At 45.0% G+C, this 20,018-nt stretch overlaps 3 protein-coding genes across 5 annotated transcripts; 2 read left to right on the top strand and 1 right to left on the bottom strand.

Annotated features, from left to right (window-relative positions):
• Positions 1–499: 499 nt before the first annotated feature.
• Positions 500–3,979, top strand: LOC100838056 (probable isoaspartyl peptidase/L-asparaginase 2). Its single transcript, XM_003580656.4, has 3 exons — positions 500–1,038; positions 3,023–3,109; positions 3,209–3,979. The coding sequence occupies exons 1-3, from the start codon at positions 643–645 to the stop codon at positions 3,731–3,733; spliced, it is 1,008 nt and encodes a 335-aa protein (XP_003580704.1). The 5' UTR covers positions 500–642; the 3' UTR covers positions 3,734–3,979.
• Positions 3,980–6,703: 2,724 nt separating this feature from the next.
• LOC100837751 (D-3-phosphoglycerate dehydrogenase 1, chloroplastic) lies at positions 6,704–9,621 on the top strand. The gene is made up of 5 exons (XM_003580655.4): positions 6,704–7,298; positions 7,876–8,252; positions 8,368–8,478; positions 8,570–8,665; positions 8,760–9,621. The coding sequence occupies exons 1-5, from the start codon at positions 6,704–6,706 to the stop codon at positions 9,429–9,431; spliced, it is 1,851 nt and encodes a 616-aa protein (XP_003580703.1). The 3' UTR covers positions 9,432–9,621.
• A 156-nt stretch (positions 9,622–9,777) lies between these two features.
• Positions 9,778–19,979, bottom strand: LOC100837449 (alpha-N-acetylglucosaminidase). 3 transcript variants are annotated; one of them, XM_003580654.4, is made up of 19 exons: positions 19,520–19,979; positions 18,897–18,973; positions 17,981–18,192; positions 17,287–17,408; positions 16,742–16,827; positions 16,118–16,212; positions 15,952–16,033; positions 15,305–15,411; positions 14,356–14,386; positions 14,153–14,270; positions 13,870–13,917; positions 13,041–13,150; positions 12,840–12,942; positions 12,653–12,751; positions 12,210–12,320; positions 11,629–11,873; positions 10,964–11,201; positions 10,442–10,520; positions 9,778–10,363 (listed from the first exon to the last, which is right to left on the bottom strand). In XM_003580654.4, the coding sequence occupies exons 1-19, from the start codon at positions 19,748–19,750 to the stop codon at positions 10,068–10,070; spliced, it is 2,490 nt and encodes an 829-aa protein (XP_003580702.1). In that variant the 5' UTR covers positions 19,751–19,979; the 3' UTR covers positions 9,778–10,067. The 3 variants fall into 3 exon arrangements, with proteins under 3 accessions (XP_003580702.1, XP_014751215.1, XP_010240531.1); XM_014895729.2 differs by lacking the exons at positions 18,897–18,973; positions 19,520–19,979 and having other exon boundaries at positions 17,994–18,133; XM_010242229.3 differs by lacking the exons at positions 17,981–18,192; positions 18,897–18,973; positions 19,520–19,979 and adding an exon at positions 17,774–17,896.
• Positions 19,980–20,018: the final 39 nt, after the last annotated feature.

The raw sequence follows: 20,018 nt of genomic DNA, 5'->3' as shown, positions 1-20,018 counted from the left end.
CCTGGAGTAAGTTAGCATATATACTTTTTTCTTTATCATTTCGTGATGAAAAATTAATCGGACCCTTACGCCGTCAACGTTTTTTAACAATCTTGTATCATAGTCAATACTCCTATTTAAAATCGACACTAGCATATATACCATTTCTATGTGGCTGCTAAGTAAGATAAGCCCTTATACGATCGATGACAGGAACTAATCAACAAGCAAGCAAACATATATCCACTGCCGTGCCGAGCCCGGCCTAGCACGTAACACCACACACCTCGGACCTACTAGTAACCAGTCGGCACGTACGGGTCGTGTCAAATCCCGCAATCGGTTTCACGGGAATCCACTCCGTATCAAAAGAAGAATCCGCGCCCGGACCTGAGATTTTTTCCAAAACTCACCCGCCCCTCGCCCTCGCGTCCGGGAAAAAAGGAGAACAGAGCCGCCTTCGGCCTTCCCCCGCGCCACCCTTGCCACCCTTGCCATCCTTCCCCTATAAATAACCCCGCTCTCCCATCCTCATTCTCCCATCTCCAACCACAGCACAGCACGCAGAGCAAAAACAGAGTAAAAACACGCCGTAGCCAAGCCAAATCTCCTTCCTCAACCCACAGCTTGCCCCCAAACCAACAAAGCCAATCTTCTCTCCTGATGGCGCGTTGGGCAATCGCGATCCACGGCGGCGCGGGAGTCGACCCGAACCTCCCGGAGCACCGTCAGGAGGAAGCCAAGCGCGTCCTGGCCCGGTGCCTGCAGCTCGGCGTCGACCTGCTCCGGGCCGGCACCCCGGCGCTCGACGTCGTGGAAGCCGTGGTGAGGGAACTCGAGTCGGACCCGTGCTTCAACTCCGGCCGCGGGTCCGCGCTCTCCCGCTCCGGGTCCGTCGAGATGGAGGCCAGCATCATGGACGGCCGGGGCCGCCGCTGCGGGGCTGTTTCTGGGGTGTCGACCGTCAAAAACCCCGTGTCGCTGGCCCGCCGCGTCATGGAGAAGTCGCCGCACTCGTACCTCGCGTTCGACGGCGCCGAGGAGTTCGCCCGTGAGCAGGTGAGGATTTCATTTCATTTAAGGAACGAAATTGATTCGCGTTAATTCTGTTGATTAACTGCAGGTCACCTAATTTAATTTGCTCCCGTAACTGACCACGCTAATTTCCCTCTTCTTTCCTGCGTGAATTCCTGCATGGGTTTCCTTCCGGTCCGTCGTACCATGACAAAATAAAAGCTTTACTAATCATTAATAAATCATTCTCGAAATAATTACTAGTACGTGGGCTTTTGAATTGAAAATCACGTGCACCTGGCATGGAGGAGCACGTGACAGAACGTACGGCGGAGCATCGTAAGCATGCAGCCCAGCTCTTGTCGTGGAAGGAGTCCCGGCCGGAGGTGTTCGACGCGTGTAGATGACGTGGTGGACCGGTGCGGTACGTACACCATACGTTTAGCTGATATAAATCGTATGGAATGAAATGAACAAATTACAAGTAACAGAACATGACAGAGAGAGCCTCTGCATGCTTGCACGGGGTGGAATTGGAACACGTCCAGAAGAGAAAAACTCTTCACTGGTAGCCATATCTAGATGGTGGCTGTGTCACTGGGATATAGCTGTCCTGTAGGTATTTTTTGGATTTTAGGCTCTACATGCACGTAACTTGTTTTATGCTTCATTTTGGTAAACTTGCCGTACCGCTAGTTAAGGGGCATGCTTATCTAGCTTTCCGTGGTATCACGGGAAAATGTATACAACAAGACAGAGATTTGTCTAGCTAGCACAACAAGGTAGGCAATCAATCTTGCATCATGCATGTGAAGGCCCCGATACACATCTCCTAACCATTTTATTAGCGGCGTGTAGTAATCACTTGTTTTCTTAAATTTTACGGCCAGAAAATACGGTGCTCTGTCTGCACGTGCCTGTCTCTCTTTCGTCCCCTGATCTTTGGAGAAAGAGGTGGACCAAATTGCTCAAGTTATTTCTCGTCACATCCCACTGAAAGCAACAGCGACGTAACATGTCTTCCGTCTGTTGTCAAGTCATGTGCGTGTCGTCGCTTTACCAAGCACCACAGCCGCCAATTAGTAGGTAATTCCTCGTTAAGTGCACGGTAAAAATATACTGGAGTATGATTGTGTCATCGAGACCAACTGACCATACACGGTTGATGCCCATGCGTCCTTGTTTTTCATTTGGAGAGCAGAAAGATGCTGGAGGCAAAAGTAGACGAGACAATGGGAGAAAAGAGACCAGAAATTAACATGAGTCACGTGTGGTGACAAACAGCCGCCTCGTACCTACCAAGCCAGCTTGCCACCACCGTTCGTGGGCTAGCTAGTAGCATTTTTAAAGTCCCTACAATATTTCCGTGCCATTCCAACTTAAACTTCTCCTCCTCCCCTATAAAAATTCCACTCTACGAAAGCCTTCCAGTTTTCAAGTCAAGATCGTGCAGCCCCCCTTGGATTCTTGTCCCATCAAGAAAATAATAAAATTCCTCTGGTGCATGTGCACAAAACAATTTCCTTTGTAGTCTGTCAATCTGTCATAAAACAAAGGAACTAGTAGAGGCCTGTAGCAAACATGACTCCCTTTCCCAGCTTCATGAACCTAGGATCGTCACAGGGCACAGCTTTGCCTTTGCCGTGCTCCTCTGTTTCTGCCGGGAAAACATGTGCGCCACATTGCTACCCTCCCTGTGAACCACTCGTCTTGCGTGTGATGGGCCCCAAAAGCGATCCAGGCCGGATCGCGTGCCCGGCCCAAGCGAAAGGCCGCGCCGAGGGACCAGGGCCACTTGAACCTGGCCCGACGAACCTGTCGTCCGTACATGGCCCACTCCAGATCGCAGACAGGCAGCAACTGGATCTGATTCCTACAGAATCTCGCGCTTTCGCTGCAGATCTCGTGGACACTGAAACAAATATGCGATCAGTATATACAGCCAGAGTTAATTTGGGGATTTTAAAACATTGTCCTTTGTTTGGAATGTCTTGATCTGATAATTTTTGTTATGTTGATGTGGTTGCAGGGGCTTGAGGTTGTGGACAATAGCTACTTCATCACCGAGGAGAACGTCGGCATGCTCAAGCTCGCCAAGGAGGCCAACAGCATCCTGGTAATTAATTCAGCTAATTTCACCGTCTTATTTACCCGTTTCATCTGTGCAATATTTTGTCACACGTTGAACTAATCGTGTACAATACTTGTGGTGCAGTTTGACTACCGTATCCCTTTGACCGGCGCCGACACGTGCAGCGCATTGGCTGCTGCCTCGGAGAAGAACCACGGCGCCGGCAACGGCATGGTGATGAACGGCCTGCCCATCAGCATCTACGCGCCGGAGACCGTCGGCTGCGCCGTCGTCGACTCGACGGGCGCGTGCGCCGCGGCCACGTCGACGGGCGGGCTGATGAACAAGATGAACGGCCGGATCGGCGACTCGCCGCTGATCGGGTCGGGCACGTACGCGTGCAAGGCCTGCGCCGTGTCGTGCACGGGGGAAGGCGAGGCGATCATCCGGTCCACGCTGGCGCGTGACGTGGCGGCCGTGATGGAGTACAAGGGGCTGCCGCTCCAGGAGGCCGTGGACTACTGCGTCAACGAGCGGCTCGACGAAGGCTTTGCCGGGCTCATCGCTGTCTCTGGCACCGGGGAAGTGGCCTATGGGTTTAACTGTACTGGGATGTTCAGAGGCTGTGCCACCGAGGATGGGTTCATGGAGGTCGGCATCTGGGAGTGAGCCGAGCTAGCTCTGTTGTGTCTATCCTTGGAGATTGGAGCTTGTTAGCTAGTGTGCATGCATGTGGCCATCCTGCGATTGCCGTGTGGTGGCTCTAGTCTGTTTATTATTGGGGTTTTAGTGCTAGCAGTAGTGGTTGCTAGTGTGTGATTGGAGGCTGGATTAATATGTTTATTAGATGATGATGATGATGATTTGCCCTGGGAAATAATAATGTGAAAAGTTCTATGGCTTGTGAAATCGAAACTCTGTTCTGTTCTCCCTGAATCCCTTTTTTTCAGTTTTTTTGAGCTAAAACATTGGCAAGTAAGCGGGCCTCTCAGCTAAAATGATCGTCTGGTCACTTTGATTTTGATTGCTGAAGAACTTTTTTTAGAGGGATTGCTCAAGAACTTTTTTTTTTCAGAGGACGATTGCTGAAGAACTATGTAAACAAGAGTTGAACTTTATTCAGCTCAGAGATGGGCTGGAATATTTCGATGGGGTACTTTTTTTTTTGAGAATGGATGGGGTTATACTTGCTTTCAATTGAGAGATGGGCCAGAATATTACACAGCCCACAACAAAATCTCATCGCCAGCCTGTCCGGCGAAGGCCCGCATATCTTTTTTTGACGAAAGTAGCACAGCGTGCCTTTCATTATCAAGCAGTCGAGAAAACTCAACCGGAAGAAAAGTAACAAGTTATGGATTTACAAATGAGTTGATGGAAAGCAACATGAAAAAAGAAATTCAAGGAACATCATCATCTCCAGACAGGAGGGCACCAATCCCTAAAGAGTCGGCATGACTCCATAGACGAGCTTCCTCCTGAATGAGCTCCATCGTCGCCATCGCCAAACGCTTGCGATGCTTGAAGATCCTTCCATTTCGCTCATTCCAAACAGACCATAAGGTAAGAAGGAAAAAGGAGGTAGCCCCTTTGATCTCCGCTTTGGTTCTGCCGATGGAGATGGCCTCCATCCTGTCAGTCCACCAAGAGATGACAGAAGTGGAGTCGTTCCAGTTGGGAGGGGAGAGGGGGGGAAGGAGGAAACGGCTGCCAACGAGGTTCCAAACCTGTCGGGCGAAAGAACAGTCGATGAACAAGTGCACGCCATTCTCAGCAATAGTTGGGCAGTGGGAGCACCATTTATCACAGTCGATTCCTTTCTTCATGAGCACATCAGCTGTCAAGACCCGTTCATACGCTAGCAACCAGCTAAAGAATTTGCATTTCACAGGAGCCCGACAGTTCCAAAGAAGTTTCACATGTTGAGCCCTGACTAAGCCATGAAATTGAGCATGGTAAGCTGAGCTAGCCGAATAAGCACCTGAACTTGTAAGCTTCCATCTTATACTGTCCGACGTAGTTGGATCAAGTCTGGTGAAGGAGACGAATTGAAAGATACCAACAAACTGATGTAAAGCTATCGCATTGAGATCTCCTTTCAAATCATGAATCCAATTATCATTGGAGAGCGGTTGAAAGAGAGATCGATTCTTTCTGATCGAGCAGGCGAAGAGATCAGGAGCAAGATCCATGGGGCGAGAGCCCTCCATCCAAGCATCCTTCCAGAATATCGAAGTCACGTTTTTTCTTTAAACTCTTATTCAAAGTCACGTTGGTTTGGCTGGACACGTCTGACCTCTATATCGGAGAAGAAAAATAAGATTAATCCGTGCCATGGTTGTACCACCATCCAAAGCTTGGAGCAAAATGAGCACATCTCTCTCTCTCTTTTTGCGACGAAAAATGAGCATTTCCTTCGTGACTTGGTCGGCGAGACATGTCGCCCATTCGTATTCAAAATGAGCCGCCCTCATTTTCATCAGCAGCGGCCAAGCCGGATACAAACGCAATTCGTTTTACGAAACCTGAAGTACAACTAACAATGCGATTGAAGCTTCCTCCTCGCCAGAGCCCACCAAAAGGTCCAAAACCGTCCCGAAGCGAAGATCCCGACAGTATTCTTCTTTACTCTAATGCCACTTGTAAAACTGGCCTTGCCGATCGGCTGATTCCGTTAAAATCAAACCTTTGCAGCGTGCAGTGCAAGTATACAATTGCGCTTGAATTGGCCATCGACGCACCTCGATCGGCAACTAGCTTGTTCCGGTAGCCCCGCATCGGCTCATCATAGGGCGCCATCGCTGCCGTCGGTCCATCCGTCTGATCCACCAACCACACTTGAAAATAAATCTGTCACGCAACTCAGATTGGGATCCATCACGCTGAGTCGCTGACACTCAAGGACCACACTGACGGCCTTCCACAGATGGACCACCTGCCAGCCATTACCTTGCCGTAATAAAGAAAGGAAAATGCCTTTTTCTAAGCTAAACACCTCGGCAGCAAACCAGGCGGCTCTACGCCGGTCTTTTCATCGTTTGCTTTCCTACGCTACCTCGTCAGTCGATCATGGACTTTTCGCGAGTCCATTGCGGTTCAAACCTGATGAGGAAGGAACCACTTTGGACGTTACGGGACATGCATGCTTTGATGGCAACCCGTATAAGCCTGCAGGAGCGCAACTTGTGCTCGTATGGGGAAGTTGCACGGATCAAACGCCTTTGAAATCGAGCAATACTGCATGTGTTTTTCCTTTCCAAAATGGAAACAACTCTAGTAGTATTGGCAACTGCGGGTCGACCCCGGAGCCTGACATATAGATTCAGTATTCTGGATTCGTTTTGCCTACTGGAAACTGGACTATACAACTACTGGCGGATCGAGTGACCAAATCGGCCTCGTCAGGGTTGGTAGGTAGGTTTTCGTAGGAAAGCTACACACCAATTCATAAATTCCCCACTCTCTGATCTCTGTCCGCGTCACGAGGACGAGGAGTAGTATAAAGAACGCAAGCAAACACAAAAGCCCCGAACACCCACCGCAGAACAACAACAACAAGCTCCGCCTTCTCCTCTGCCAAAACCCCAAACAAAGCCCTCGGTCCCAAGGAACCCGTTCTAGATTCCACTCCACCCAGCCATGGCGGCGCCGTCCCCGACCACCGCCGCCGCCGCGGGCACCACCACGCACCGCAACGTCCTCCTCCCCGCCTCGCACCACCGCGCCGCCTCCTCGCTCCGCCTCCCCGTCCGCGCCCGCGCCGCCCCCGGCGCGCGCAGCATCCGGGCCTCCGCCGCCACCGCGCCCCCCGCCGCGACCGCGTCCCCGCCTTCCTCGGCCTCCGGGGCCGTGGAGGGGAAGCCGACGGTGCTCGTGGCCGAGAAGCTGGGCGCGGCGGGGCTGGCGCTGCTGCGGGAGTTCGCCAACGTCGACTGCTCCTACGGGCTCTCCCCCGAGGAGCTCCGGGCCAAGATCTCGCTCTGCGACGCGCTCATCGTGCGGTCGGGTACCAAGGTGGGCCGCGACGTGTTCGAGGCGTCCGGGGGCAGGCTCCGCGTCGTGGGCCGCGCCGGCGTCGGGATCGACAACGTCGACCTCGCCGCCGCCACCGAGCACGGCTGCCTCGTCGTCAACGCGCCCACCGCCAACACCGTCGCCGCCGCCGAGCACGGGATCGCGCTGCTCGCGGGCATGGCCAGGAACATCGCGCAGGCGGATGCCTCGCTCAAGGCTGGTGAGTGCAATCTGAATTGTGCAGAACTTACTTGCTCTGTTCTCTCGAAGCTCCTAGCTCTGTATCGTGCAAACGTGCTGTCATTTCTCGTCTGTTGCAACTGTTATACTTTGTGTTGTTAAGCCCCCGGGAGAAAATAGCCCCCAATATTTATCCCTTTAGTTCTGTTAGGAACCGTCAATTTTGGTGCATCTGAAATTAACTCCGTATCTGATTCGCCTGACAAATTATAATTTAGAAGAATACCTCAGGCTAGGTGCATGCTGATGAGCAATACTACCAAGATTATACATCCTCTCTTCCAAACATTAGGCTGACCATTTATATTTATTTACAAATGGAAGCAGCAATACCACAGTGCAGTGTTCTGAATGACAACTTTGTGACAGTTGTAATACGATGTAGCAGTCATGAACTCATGATGTCTTCCCACCACTTCTAGTAATGCATTTTGCTTTGGGACAAATGGATACATTTTGTGAGAAATTGCTTGCTTATGTTTATGAGTCCATGTAACTATGTTTGTCTAGCAATATTGTTTTTTCCTACCCCATTTCCTGACTTGAATATTTTATAGGTAAATGGGCACGCAACAAGTATGTTGGTGTATCTCTTGTTGGTAAAACCCTCGCTATCCTTGGATTTGGAAAGGTTGGGTCAGAAGTCGCACGCCGTGCTAAAGGTTTAGGAATGCATGTAATTGCACATGATCCATATGCTTCCGCTGACCGTGCTCGTGCAATTGGAGTTGAGCTAGTAAGCATGGAAGAGGCTATGACAACCGCTGACTTTATCTCATTGCATATGCCCCTTACCCCTGCGACAAACAAGATGCTCAATGATGAAGCCTTTGCTAAAATGAAGAAGGGTGTTCGGATTGTAAATGTTGCACGTGGTGGTGTCATTGATGAAGAAGCACTTGTGAGGGCTCTCGATGCAGGGATAGTTGCACAGGTTTGTTTGCCTCCTCTTCCCATTTTCTGACAGTTTGTTCTCTTTGAAATTCGGTAAAATTATGAACAGTAGTTTTTCCATAGTCGTGCTTATATTTTCTATGTGTATATACTAGGCTGCCCTTGACGTGTTCACTAAAGAGCCTCCAGCAGCAGACGACAAATTAGTGCTGCACGAAAATGTTACTGTGACACCCCACCTTGGTGCTAGCACAGTGGAAGCACAGGTATAATTCATTGGTTCAGAAATGTCATCATGACTTGCATTCAGGTTCTGTTATCCAGGCTACCTGTTGCTAAACGCCTCAAATTCTTTAGGAAGGAGTGGCTATTGAAATAGCTGAAGCAGTCACTGGAGCTCTGAGAGGGGAGCTTGCAGCTTCTGCGGTCAATGCACCAATGGTTCCTGCCGAGGTATTGATCTCCTGTTCCTTGCCAATTCTAACACATTCCTTCTGCCATTTGAATCTATCGTATATATAATCTTATGTTGTTGTGTTTCATACAGGTGCTGTCAGAGCTTGCACCTTTTGTTGTACTTGCTGAAAAGCTTGGGCGCCTAGCTGTGCAACTAGTGGCTGGTGGTGGTGGTATCAAGTCTGTGAAAGTGACGTATGCATCTGCAAGGGCACCTGATGATCTAGACACAAGACTTCTCCGTGCAATGATCACCAAGGGGGTGATCGAACCAATCTCTGATGTTTTTGTCAATCTTGTTAATGCTGACTTCACTGCCAAGCAGAGGGGGATTCGCATCAGTGAGGAGAGAATCCTGATGGATGGCTCGCCTGAGACACCTCTTGATCACATTCAAGTTCAGATTGCCAATGTTGAGTCCAAATTCCCCAGTGCTATATCTGAGACTGGAGAGATCACAGTAGAGGGAAAGGTGAAGGATGGTGTCCCTCACCTAACGAAGGTTGGAGCGTTCGAGGTTGATGTGAGCATGGAAGGCAGCCTGATTCTTTGTAGGCAGGTTGACCAACCTGGTATGATTGGTTCAGTTGGAAGTGTCCTGGGTGAGGAGAATGTCAATGTCAGCTTCATGAGTGTCGGGAGAATTGCTCCTCGCAAGCGTGCTGTCATGGCAATAGGTGTCGATGAGGAGCCTAGCAAGGCCACACTGACCAAGATTGGGGAGATTCCGGCAATTGAAGAGTTTGTTTTCCTCAAGCTCTAGGCTCATATCTATGGTGCGAACATGTTTGTGCAATTTTGATGTAGCTAGCTAATTAATCAGGGGCCTAGGGGACAGATGGTTGTCGTTGGAATAAGGTTTTTCGTGCGTATTTTTATGGTGGTGCCCGAGTTTGGTCCGTGTTTTGGTTAATCCACGCACATGGTGCAATTAATAAGGAGGTTGCTGTCAATTCTTCTCTGCTTTACTTTCTGAACATTAACGTGACGATACATGGTAGTCTATGTTTGTGCTGTCCTAGATCTGTTCTGCAAGGCGCCGTGTCACGCTAGAAGTTACTAACTGAAGTTCGTGCTAACAGATATGAAGTTATAAGACCATCGGGGGAGATATTTATCTGTTTTCATCTCTGACACCAATTCAAGTTCTACAAATTCATTCAGAAATATAAGTTGGCCAGTATTGTACAGCGAGCACACCTGAGGTTGAGCGGAATGGGCACACAACATTACAGCCCAGCCAACCCAAACACGAACTAACGGTATGTTTAAGCATGCAGTCAGATTACAGAGTGAAAAAGATCACTGAATCAAACATCCATGCGTGCGTACTCCACCTTGGCCTCTCAAGCTCAAACAGCTAAGATGGTCTTCCAAACATTATTCATACCCCAGTAGCTTATAAGCTCGTGGACTTTCCGAAGGAGCCATCCATGTCTTCTAGCTGAAGTGAATCAGCATTGCGCAGGTACTTCATGTACAGAGAACGGGCGATGTTTAGAGCATCACCAGTTGCTGCGGTCGCGAAGACTTTCCTATCGCTCTGCCAGTTGTTGGTGAGGCTAATCCATTCCCTCCTCCATTCTTCCAGCGCAAACGGTTCCTTCTTCTCCAAGCTCAGAATTAAATACTTGAAGTAGATGGCAGCCCTTGGTCCATAGTAGTCACCCAGCAAGCCGCTCCAGTACTTGTTTGCTGCATCAAAACTTGTTAGGAAGAAAAGCACAGAAATAGTGGATGGTAAGAAGTGGGTGGATGGCATGTTGCCCTCACCGTAATCCCGTAGCAAACTTGCTTTTGTTTCGGTGTTGTCAAACCACATTGTAATTTGCGTTCTAGCATTCCATTCATACTGCACCCAATTGAAAGCGGTTGTGTGTTAGCACTTATCAGGTGATATGAATAGTACAAGAACTACTGGAATGCTAAGGCTTGTACATAAGCTAGCATAGCATCACAAGTTTACAGCACAATGTAGTGGTATAGAACAGGATTGTCTAACTAGCAGTTGGTTTCAGCCTGATTACCATCAGGCAGGTAGAAATGAAACCATCCTGCTTCCATGAACAAGCTAATTAAGTACTTATTGGGATTTCATATGATATGCTACATCGTTTTTGTATAAGAGAAGTGGTAACATCGTTAAAAAAACAAGGGTTAATTGGATTTATGCCACTCTCTATTCCACCGCTTTAGAGTGGCATTTCTCCAAGTCAAGGTTTTGTAATGGCATATCTCCAACCGGTGGAAATTATAATGGCATAGATCCAATTAACCCAAAAAAGAAGGCATTACCTGTATTTCTTGTTCTTGGTCTCGTGCAAGGCCCTTGGCACTTTCCAACCAAGGGCCAAGCAGAAATCCCTCATGAGAGGCTAGCAGCATGTCAAGGTCATTAACAAGGTCGAGGAAGCACTCAGACAGGGTAGTCACTTGGTTCATGTTGTTTGATTTATAACTTTGAATGATCTTTGCAAAGATCTGGTTGGCATATTTAGCCAGAGCTTGACGAGTTAAATCCACAAGGTCATACCTGTTATGGTCAGTAAGATTGAATTAACTTGGCATACAACACGACTTAATGTTCAAAACATGTATAAGGCTCAACATTTTCAAAGACCAGAGTGGAATGATTCAGGGCATAAAGATTGAACTTCTACACCCTCGAAGAGTTGTGGAATACCAAAAGAAAATATAATAACTAATAATGCCGGTTCCAGAGGTTCTTAACGTCCATTGAAGATAAAGTTACTTTCTGAGTTTGCAATGGACATATTTCTCTTGCGCTCTTATAAGGATGAACCAAATCAAACTAGAGCCACTAGAAATCTGAACATATTGAGGCTGATCGATGAAAGCACAAAACAGGAAGACATACAGCAGCTATAGTTTCCTAATATTAAGAGAGATGAACCAAAAGAACAACTAATTTTAAGCAATAGGAGCAGCTGTGCTCTCACCTGAAGGTGCTGCTGTCAGATACTTCATCTCCGTATTGAAGAAAGAGCTGTAGGGCACGTATAACGACATTGGTATCATACCATAGATGTGGTTGTTCATATGCATCATTGGATTCATCCTTCACTAAGTAACTCTTTGCTGACATTGTAGAAAACATTTTGCTAGCGCTCGTATGCAATCCTGGTGTTTGAATAACAAAAGGTTCAACATCTGGGAATGCTACTATCACATCCCGGTTTTTGTCCTGTTACCATAATAAAAAACTATGAGCAGAGTAACAGTTGAGAACAGTTCAAATCACAGAAGTAAATTGGTGTTTTACTAGTATTGGCGACATTCATGAAAAATGGTGAGACAGGTGTATAGTACATAACAGTATTATGTAGCGACCTTTTAATACAGCAAGATGAAATGGTACAAAGGAGAAAAATGATCCAGCAGCCATGTTCATACGAAGGTTAGGTTTGTTACTTCACATGATCTTCTGTACCTAGAATATGCTTGTCTAACATTGGATGAAAACGGGTGCAGCGACTGCGCACCAGTGGCTACCCACTACACATATAATATCACAACTTACATTTTTACCATCTGTACAATTATACAGAGTTTGGTGCAAAATTCGCCAAGCATCTTGCAACTCCACAATTGATTTACCATACCTTCTTGTTGGATATGTCTCAACCCATACCTGGAATAGAGAGAATCTGGTCAAGCTAAAAATTGGTTGCATCCATTAGCTAGGTACTCCCTCTGATCCTAAATTCTTGACTCAAATTTGCCCAAATATGGATGTATCTATTTTTTTTAAAACGTCTAGATACATGTAATATTTCGACAATAATTTAGGATCCGAGGGAATAGCAAAGTAACGACATAAATGAGATAAGTGCTCAACACATTTGCTGCAAAGTACGTACATGACAAACTACTGAAAGTGTACAAAAGAATTTGGGATTCAAAATCTATATGTCAACATCAAATGATGTATTACATAGTAACTGCCATGTTACAAAAGTTCACCTGAAGATCCACTTGTCTGTGATGAAAAACCATTTCTGACATAAGGTCATAAACAATAGGATTTTGCTCGATACCTTCCATAGACATGCCAACTCCAACCTAAATCAAAAGTTGTTCGGAGTAAAGATCAGCATATAGAATATTTGCTAGTTCAGTACCAGCTACTGATTAAGCTAACAGTCCATACCATTGTGGAATTTTCACTTAGTCGAGCATCAATAGGCCCAGAAGCAACAGCATCCAAAACACCATACATTTCAAAATCTGCAGCAAAATTATGAAGCATGCACCTGAAAAAGCACATTGCGGGGCCTTTTAAGGAAAGGAAAAGATATGCTGTTTTAACTAAATAGATGGTGTGTTGACAGGAATTAAAAAGAGGACTTGCCAGATGTAGGGAACACCATAGAACTGGTCAGAATTTATCCATACTGGCTTCACTTCAGCATATAGGTCGAGAACAATCATCCGGCCAACTGGAACAGAATGCAATAGTGCCTAGCCAGTAGTCACCCCACCACATAGTTAGATGTTAAATAAAAGGAGATCTCTCATAACTTAGAAGCTGGTGTGTACTCTCAATAGAAAAAATGACAACTTGGTGATGTAATAGCCAATAGCTGCCTTTTCTTCCCAAGACTTCACAAATAAGGATTGGGCTCATGATTAGCAATACAGCGCCTGTGCTCTCCGCAAGACCGCAACAGTTGTCGCGAGTTGGGGATTTAGAGAATACCAGTTCTGCTTCTAACTTATAATTCTTAAGTCTAACCAACACCTTTTTCTACCAACAGCAGTAATGTATAACTGCAGTCACAGACTTTTTAATAGCATAAGCTGAACAGTATCAAGACAGCAACGTTACAGATAACACCACAAATTACCCATCATTACTGTCGGTTTAGCAATTATAGTGTATGTTAATTTGGAATTCGAAAGGTTTGTGCAGTACAAAATAAAAAGGATCACTTCACATCACTGCAGCATTCATTTTAGATATATGAGTATATGACATCCCAAGTCCCAACTTCCCAGAGGGACTGTTGTACTTACACAAATCACAATGTAAAATATGTATGCCATTAGAAATACAGGTTTCATACCATGACACAGTCCCATAATATTTTGGATAAAAACCACAATGAATAAAGGGTAAACAAAAAAAGGGTAAACAAAACTAACACTCAACATATTATAAAACTATCAAAAGATTGCACCTTCATTTGTGGGGGTTCCCAGAAAGGATCGTAAGTAAACAACCATCCCTGTGAAGTACAATAAAAGTCAGTGAGTTGCATATCCAACTATTCAAGTGTGTTTTCATACAGCAAGAAAAGCAAAATGACATCTGGAAAGAGAACTATGAATCTGAAGAGGGGCCCAAAAGGAAAAGGAAAAAGAAAGTACATCAAGCAAGACATCCTAACCTACAATCCTAGAAACTACATTTTCCAACCCATGGCAAGTATCAACGAAATTTCAACGCTTTGAGAAATTTACCTGCATTAACCAAATAGCATCATCGTCACCACTTTGCATTCCCCTGAACGTTGCAGCACCCAAAGAAGATATATAGTTTGGATCACTCAATGGAGGGGTGTTCTCATCAAAAGTATCACTAGATGAACAGAAGATATCACCAAATGAGGCAATGGGTTCATCAGAGAAGAATTTCTAATTATTTGAATACTAAAAAATCATACCAGTTGTATACATGACTTGTCCTACCATATTCTGTGCAAAGAACAAAAAAACTCATCATATGTCTTAAGGATTGCATTTTTGTTCTGATAAAGTGTGTATACAAATTAGCCGCTCTCACAAAAGAAAAACATATATCGGCCCTGTGTTTTTTTCCTTCAAGTGTATTACCAGATTTTATCAGGATTTAGAACTAGAAACGGTTGCAGGACAACAGCTCGGTTCAACTGAGAAAGGCCAAAGAAACAAGAAAGAATTACTCACAATATTTTTTCCCAAGTTTCTAAACCCCCTCCAAAACAAGTGTGCCTTGACCTACTTGGCTAGTTATGCCCTCTTGTATCCTCTAAATCACAATTTATTAAATAATGCACCTCCACAAAAACCAATTTAAAACAGCAATTTCCATCAACGAGTATGCCAGGAAGCACAAAAGTAGTTGAAGATTTGGAAGTGTTGACATGGCAACACATATTATACATGGACTCAGTGAAAGCTACATAGTATTCAGCACAAAAGCAAATTGCTACACCAATTGGCAGCATGTCCTCACTGCCTAACACATTATGGGGCAGACTTTTTGTTGTCCTTCTGTTCTGGATATGAGTCATATGACATACAAAAATAACTCGCAGAGGGGCTAACTACATTACCACAATGTTGGCCTATTGGTTGAGTATCAGGTAAAAGGGACCACGATTGGTCTTCTCAACTTCCATGACAAATTTGAGAAATTGACAACTGTGACTTAACATGGATGACCTGATAGTGCTCTTAAACAACTTAGAAATAATACCGCTGGGGAAAAAGTCACAGCACTTAGATTTATCCACTGTGAACTTTTCCAGTCAAGATACTTATCTGAGAACAAACATGTGACTTTAGGCCTGACATTTAAATATTACAACTTAGAAGACTGGAGTTCAGTTTTAAGAAAACAACATATCTTACCTCTGATTTGTTCTTCTATGAATAACTTCCCAATTTCTACAAATAAGGGATCAGATGCATCTAGAAGATATGTGCAACACCACCGTGGGTTGCTGTCAACTGTAAACCTTAGTACCACAGAACGAACAAAAATAAGTACACATAGCTATGACTGAGAAAAATGTGTGGAACATTTGATGAATTACTTCACATTAGCTGATTTGCAAAAAAGAATATTAGTTCAGCTGTGTTAACAAATATTACTTTCGAACAATATAAACATAAAGAAGCACCCAAGGTGAAATGAGCAATACATCAGAACGCAAGAACGGAAGCTTGTTATGAATCTTTAGTGCCCAATCATTGGTCACATCAAGAACTACAATGTGTCCAATAATCCCATCAAAGATTGGTTCATTCAACAGCCTAAAAATCCAAATTGCTCAAATGTGCAAGATATTCAGACAATCCAGTAGAGGGTATAGGGTACATTGTGCAATATCATTGAAAGACAACGATGGTGGGGCTCATGGGAATGTATAAATTGCTAGGAATTCAGCAGTAACATGTAATGAGTGAATCCAGAAATGCAGACATCCTTTAATATGTTATTGTTTTGTCACAGCAAAATTTTGCCCAGCAAGTTTTCTATGGGATATCATTGTTACCAGTTTCCAAGGTGGGTGACTTTAGCTGAGGGAAATTTTGACTTCAGTGCAGCAGGGATGCTGCCAGAAAAGGCTGGAAGAACTGCAAGGGAGGAGGATAGACTAAGATATTGCAAATGAAAAATTGAAAAAACTCAGAAATAGTAAAATCATAGTATAAGATCACCTGGGGACATGCCAAAGGCATACATCCTAGAAAGGATTTTCTTCTGAAGAGTTAATTGGTCATCAAGCCAAGTCTGAGGGAGAGGCCCACCCCATCTGATAAATCATTACCATTATGTATTTATTATGTGTTCCTTCAAGATACAGTTGCTTAGAAGATTAACTGATAGCAAATCATCCACCATCTGGAACATAATTCCCTGTCTTGACTAGATTTAAGATTTCTACTCCTATAAAAATGGGCTTCAGAAATACATCCTACTAACTATATTGTCTCCACTGAGGCACCGACTACCCACACTGACTTAAAAGTGTATATGTGACATAGTTTCAAAAAGAAGTTCAAGAAAATACTGCATACAAGACAAATTAAATAAACCATCAAGTATCCATTTCTAGCGAGTACTGAACCGATGTCTTATTGGCAGTTAAAAACAGCAAAATTCATAGCTTGCTTCAAAATACTTGGGATTGGAGTTAAACTGAAGACAAAAAGAATTTGAAAACAAGCAGCATGTCTTGTTTATAATGCAAAAAAAAATCTTATCAAATTTGTTTATACTGAGACATTAAATAAATTCAATGAGAGGGAATAATTGTAATACCAAAGAACCACTAAACTTACCCATGCATGTTGGCCATCCGGGACCATGCAAGAAAGGCTGGCCCGCCAAAGAAATCATCCAAATTAGATTTGCTAATGTTGTACCTCTGCAAGCATTGGAGGGATGAGATGTAAATTACAAGCGTACAAACATGCAGAACTAAGGATGCACAACATATTCTATCAGCGATCCAGACACTTCTCCGCACTTTGCAAAAGGACATAATCATGAAACTGACCCAAATTATCCTATCATACTCAGATGCCAACATTACAAAGATGGCATATAGGGATGTAAACGGGCGCCCGTTTGAGCCCATTTAGCCCTGCCCATGCAGCCTTTGACAGCGGAAAGAGAAAAAGGTAAAACTAAAAACTGTGCGGGAAGTTGATTAAACGGGCTTGGCGGCGTCCGTTGACATCCCTAATGGCATCACACCTGGAAATGTGATGACGTGTGTCCCTGCTTGCTTATCTGAATTGCTTTACTACTTTAAGTCTTGATTAGTTTTCATGCTAGCATTTACCAATTTCAACAGACATTCTGGCCTATTCTTTCCACAAACCTGAAAAACCTTCTGCCATATAGCCTCTTGCCCAGTGAAAGCTAGAGGCAAATTGATTCCTTGAAGAGCCATCCAGTCAATCTCGTTCTCCCAGCGCTCCCAATCCCACCAAGCAAATGAATCTTAAAAGCAAGAAAAATAAACTTTAAACACATTATTACCAGTATAAAAGGAATAACAAGAAATTTGGTTTTAAGCATGAGAAAAATACATATCATCAATACTGGATCAAACAACCAAAAGCTCAGCACCATGTGAGCAACCCAAAATGAGACCAGACACTACAGTAATAACAATAACTCAAATGTCAAAAAGAGAAGAGGCGATTTGAAGTACTTGAGAAAACACGGGTATAGTAGTACACCAATAGACAAAAGATATGACGTGTTTTTGGGAAAAGGAATGACATGACTATTTCTGACCGAATCTTATCATGAAGAACCTGAAAGCTTCCATGGAATGCAATACAGAAGGGAAAGTAACACACCACATATGAAGAAGTTGACTACTTGAGCATATCCATCATGTCTTCATCAAAGTACGGGATACTAACAGCATAGAACATCATATGTCTCCTTATGCTACACTGCTTATGTATTCCACAGGTGATCTGATGCTTGCGACAAGAAAACATACTCGGTGGATAGGGAACGAGAAGTATCAAAACTGCACACAAAGAAAACAATCGACTTACAACTGGACGTAACTGCATTCTGGTAGTAGCTCCAGTCGACAGGTCTCCGGATCAAAATGCCACCAGCAGGAACATGAGGTAGTGACCCAGGATGTGGAACAGATGATAATTGTGCACCACCAGTTTTAGCCCATGATATATGTGCTGCACAATAATGCTTCAAATACCAATGAAGGCCAGCAGAAATTTCTACCCCACTTACTCCAAGTATGCTGACCAAAACACAAGAACAAATGTTATGGTTTCTGTCTGACTTCACTACACAGAAACTAGAGGGCGTAACTAATAAGGAGTTAAAGACCAAAGAGGAATGCTGTATAACACTAGCATGTCTAAGTAATCCTTAAGTAGTATAGAAGAATGATACACCATACAATGAACCTAAGCAGCTCAGTAATGTACTGATGGTAGCATGTAGAAATGGTAGTGGTAGACTATTCTAGCAGGACCTGCTGTGTGCTAAAATATACGTAAGCAACATAATTACATGACGTTGGACACCACTCAAAATAAGAACAGTGCTGATAACAAAACACATGAAAATACTAGTGTGTCATATCAATTATTACGTTTAGGGATGAAAACATGGTTTGTCAAATTCGTTTTCTTGCAGATAGTACATAGTACAAATATAGACCAGTGGCTCACCTACATGAAATATTGGCGAAGATACAAAATACAAGTAATGCTGAAACATGAATAATGTTACACAAAAAACAGTAGCATGAGGCTACAGTTAACATTCTACAGCTACAAAAAAAAACACCTACTCCCTCCGTCCCATATTAAGTGACTCAAATTTGTCTAAATATGAATGTATCTATATACTAAAATACGTCTAGATACATGTAATAGAAAGTCATGGGACGGAGGGAGTAGTTCACAATGAATGCTAGAGCAAAATGAGGAAACATACAGTATTTCGGGAGTTCCTTCTCCATCAAACAATGGATGGTTGTTAATGATGAAACATGCCTTTCCGCCACATTGTTCCTGTTAGTGCAGAGGAAAGTATTGTGACTCGTTGACAGATACAAGAGTTTTTTCTTCTTCAAATGGAGCTATTATGAACTTAGCTAGAAATCCACCAGGTCAAGGCGAAAAGGGTATATATGGTCGCATTGCCTGCAGTTTCTATTCGAAAAACTAGAGATCACTGCATACCAATTGCAAAACTTAGCAGCCTACAATGGATTTAGGCATTTAGCGTTTCTAGTGATCATATATATAGCCTATAACCTCAGGCTCAGCTGTCACATGTTCATACACACAGCGTCTCAATTCCAAAAAAAAAACAGCTAATCACTCCGATCAAATACTACATGATCAGGCGACACGCTTCGTGAATTGGATTCTGAACCAATCGAATTTGCTCACTACGATCAAATAAATCGATGATCAGGCAACACGCTTCGTCCAATTGCATTCGGAACCTACCTAATTTCACTACACTCAATCCCTCGGCTACTCTCCTTACGCGTCGCCGCTTCCAGCAAACGCTAAAACCCTAAACATTCCATAGGAACGAAGCGCGCGTACCGTGGAGATGACCCGGAATTCGAAGCTGGTGGAGTGGGAGGGGAGGAGGCGCGCGAGGAGCCCTTCCGCGGCGTACACCTGCTCGGCGGGAGGCCGGCGCTCCCTCTGGTGGAGCTCGCGGAGGCGGTCGAGCTGCGCGAACCGCCGACCCGAGCACCTGGTCACCGACGCGGCGCAAGCGATCACGGCTACGAGCAGGAGGAACCGGGGAGCGGGAGAGGACGGCAGCATCGCGGCGGCGGCGGAAGGGGAGGTGGGGGAGGAGAGACAAGCGGGAGTGGCGAGTGGAACTCTGCGCACGGCATGACGAAGGAGAGAGAGACGCGGTGGTTGGGGGATTAGGAAATGGAGGGTGAAAGCGAAAGGACGGCAGATTCCGGCGACGGGGGGAGTTGCGGGCGGCAATTGGGAGGTGGCGAGCGAAGACGACAAGAGCGGCCGGTCTATGCACTGAAGAGGACGGACGAACTGGGCCCGTGCCGTCAGTATAATTAGTTCA

This window comes from Brachypodium distachyon, chromosome 5 (assembly GCF_000005505.3).
Source record: "Brachypodium distachyon strain Bd21 chromosome 5, Brachypodium_distachyon_v3.0, whole genome shotgun sequence".
NCBI classification, from domain to species: Eukaryota; Viridiplantae; Streptophyta; class Magnoliopsida; order Poales; family Poaceae; genus Brachypodium; species Brachypodium distachyon.
This window is presented reverse-complemented; position numbering and strand designations above follow the sequence as displayed.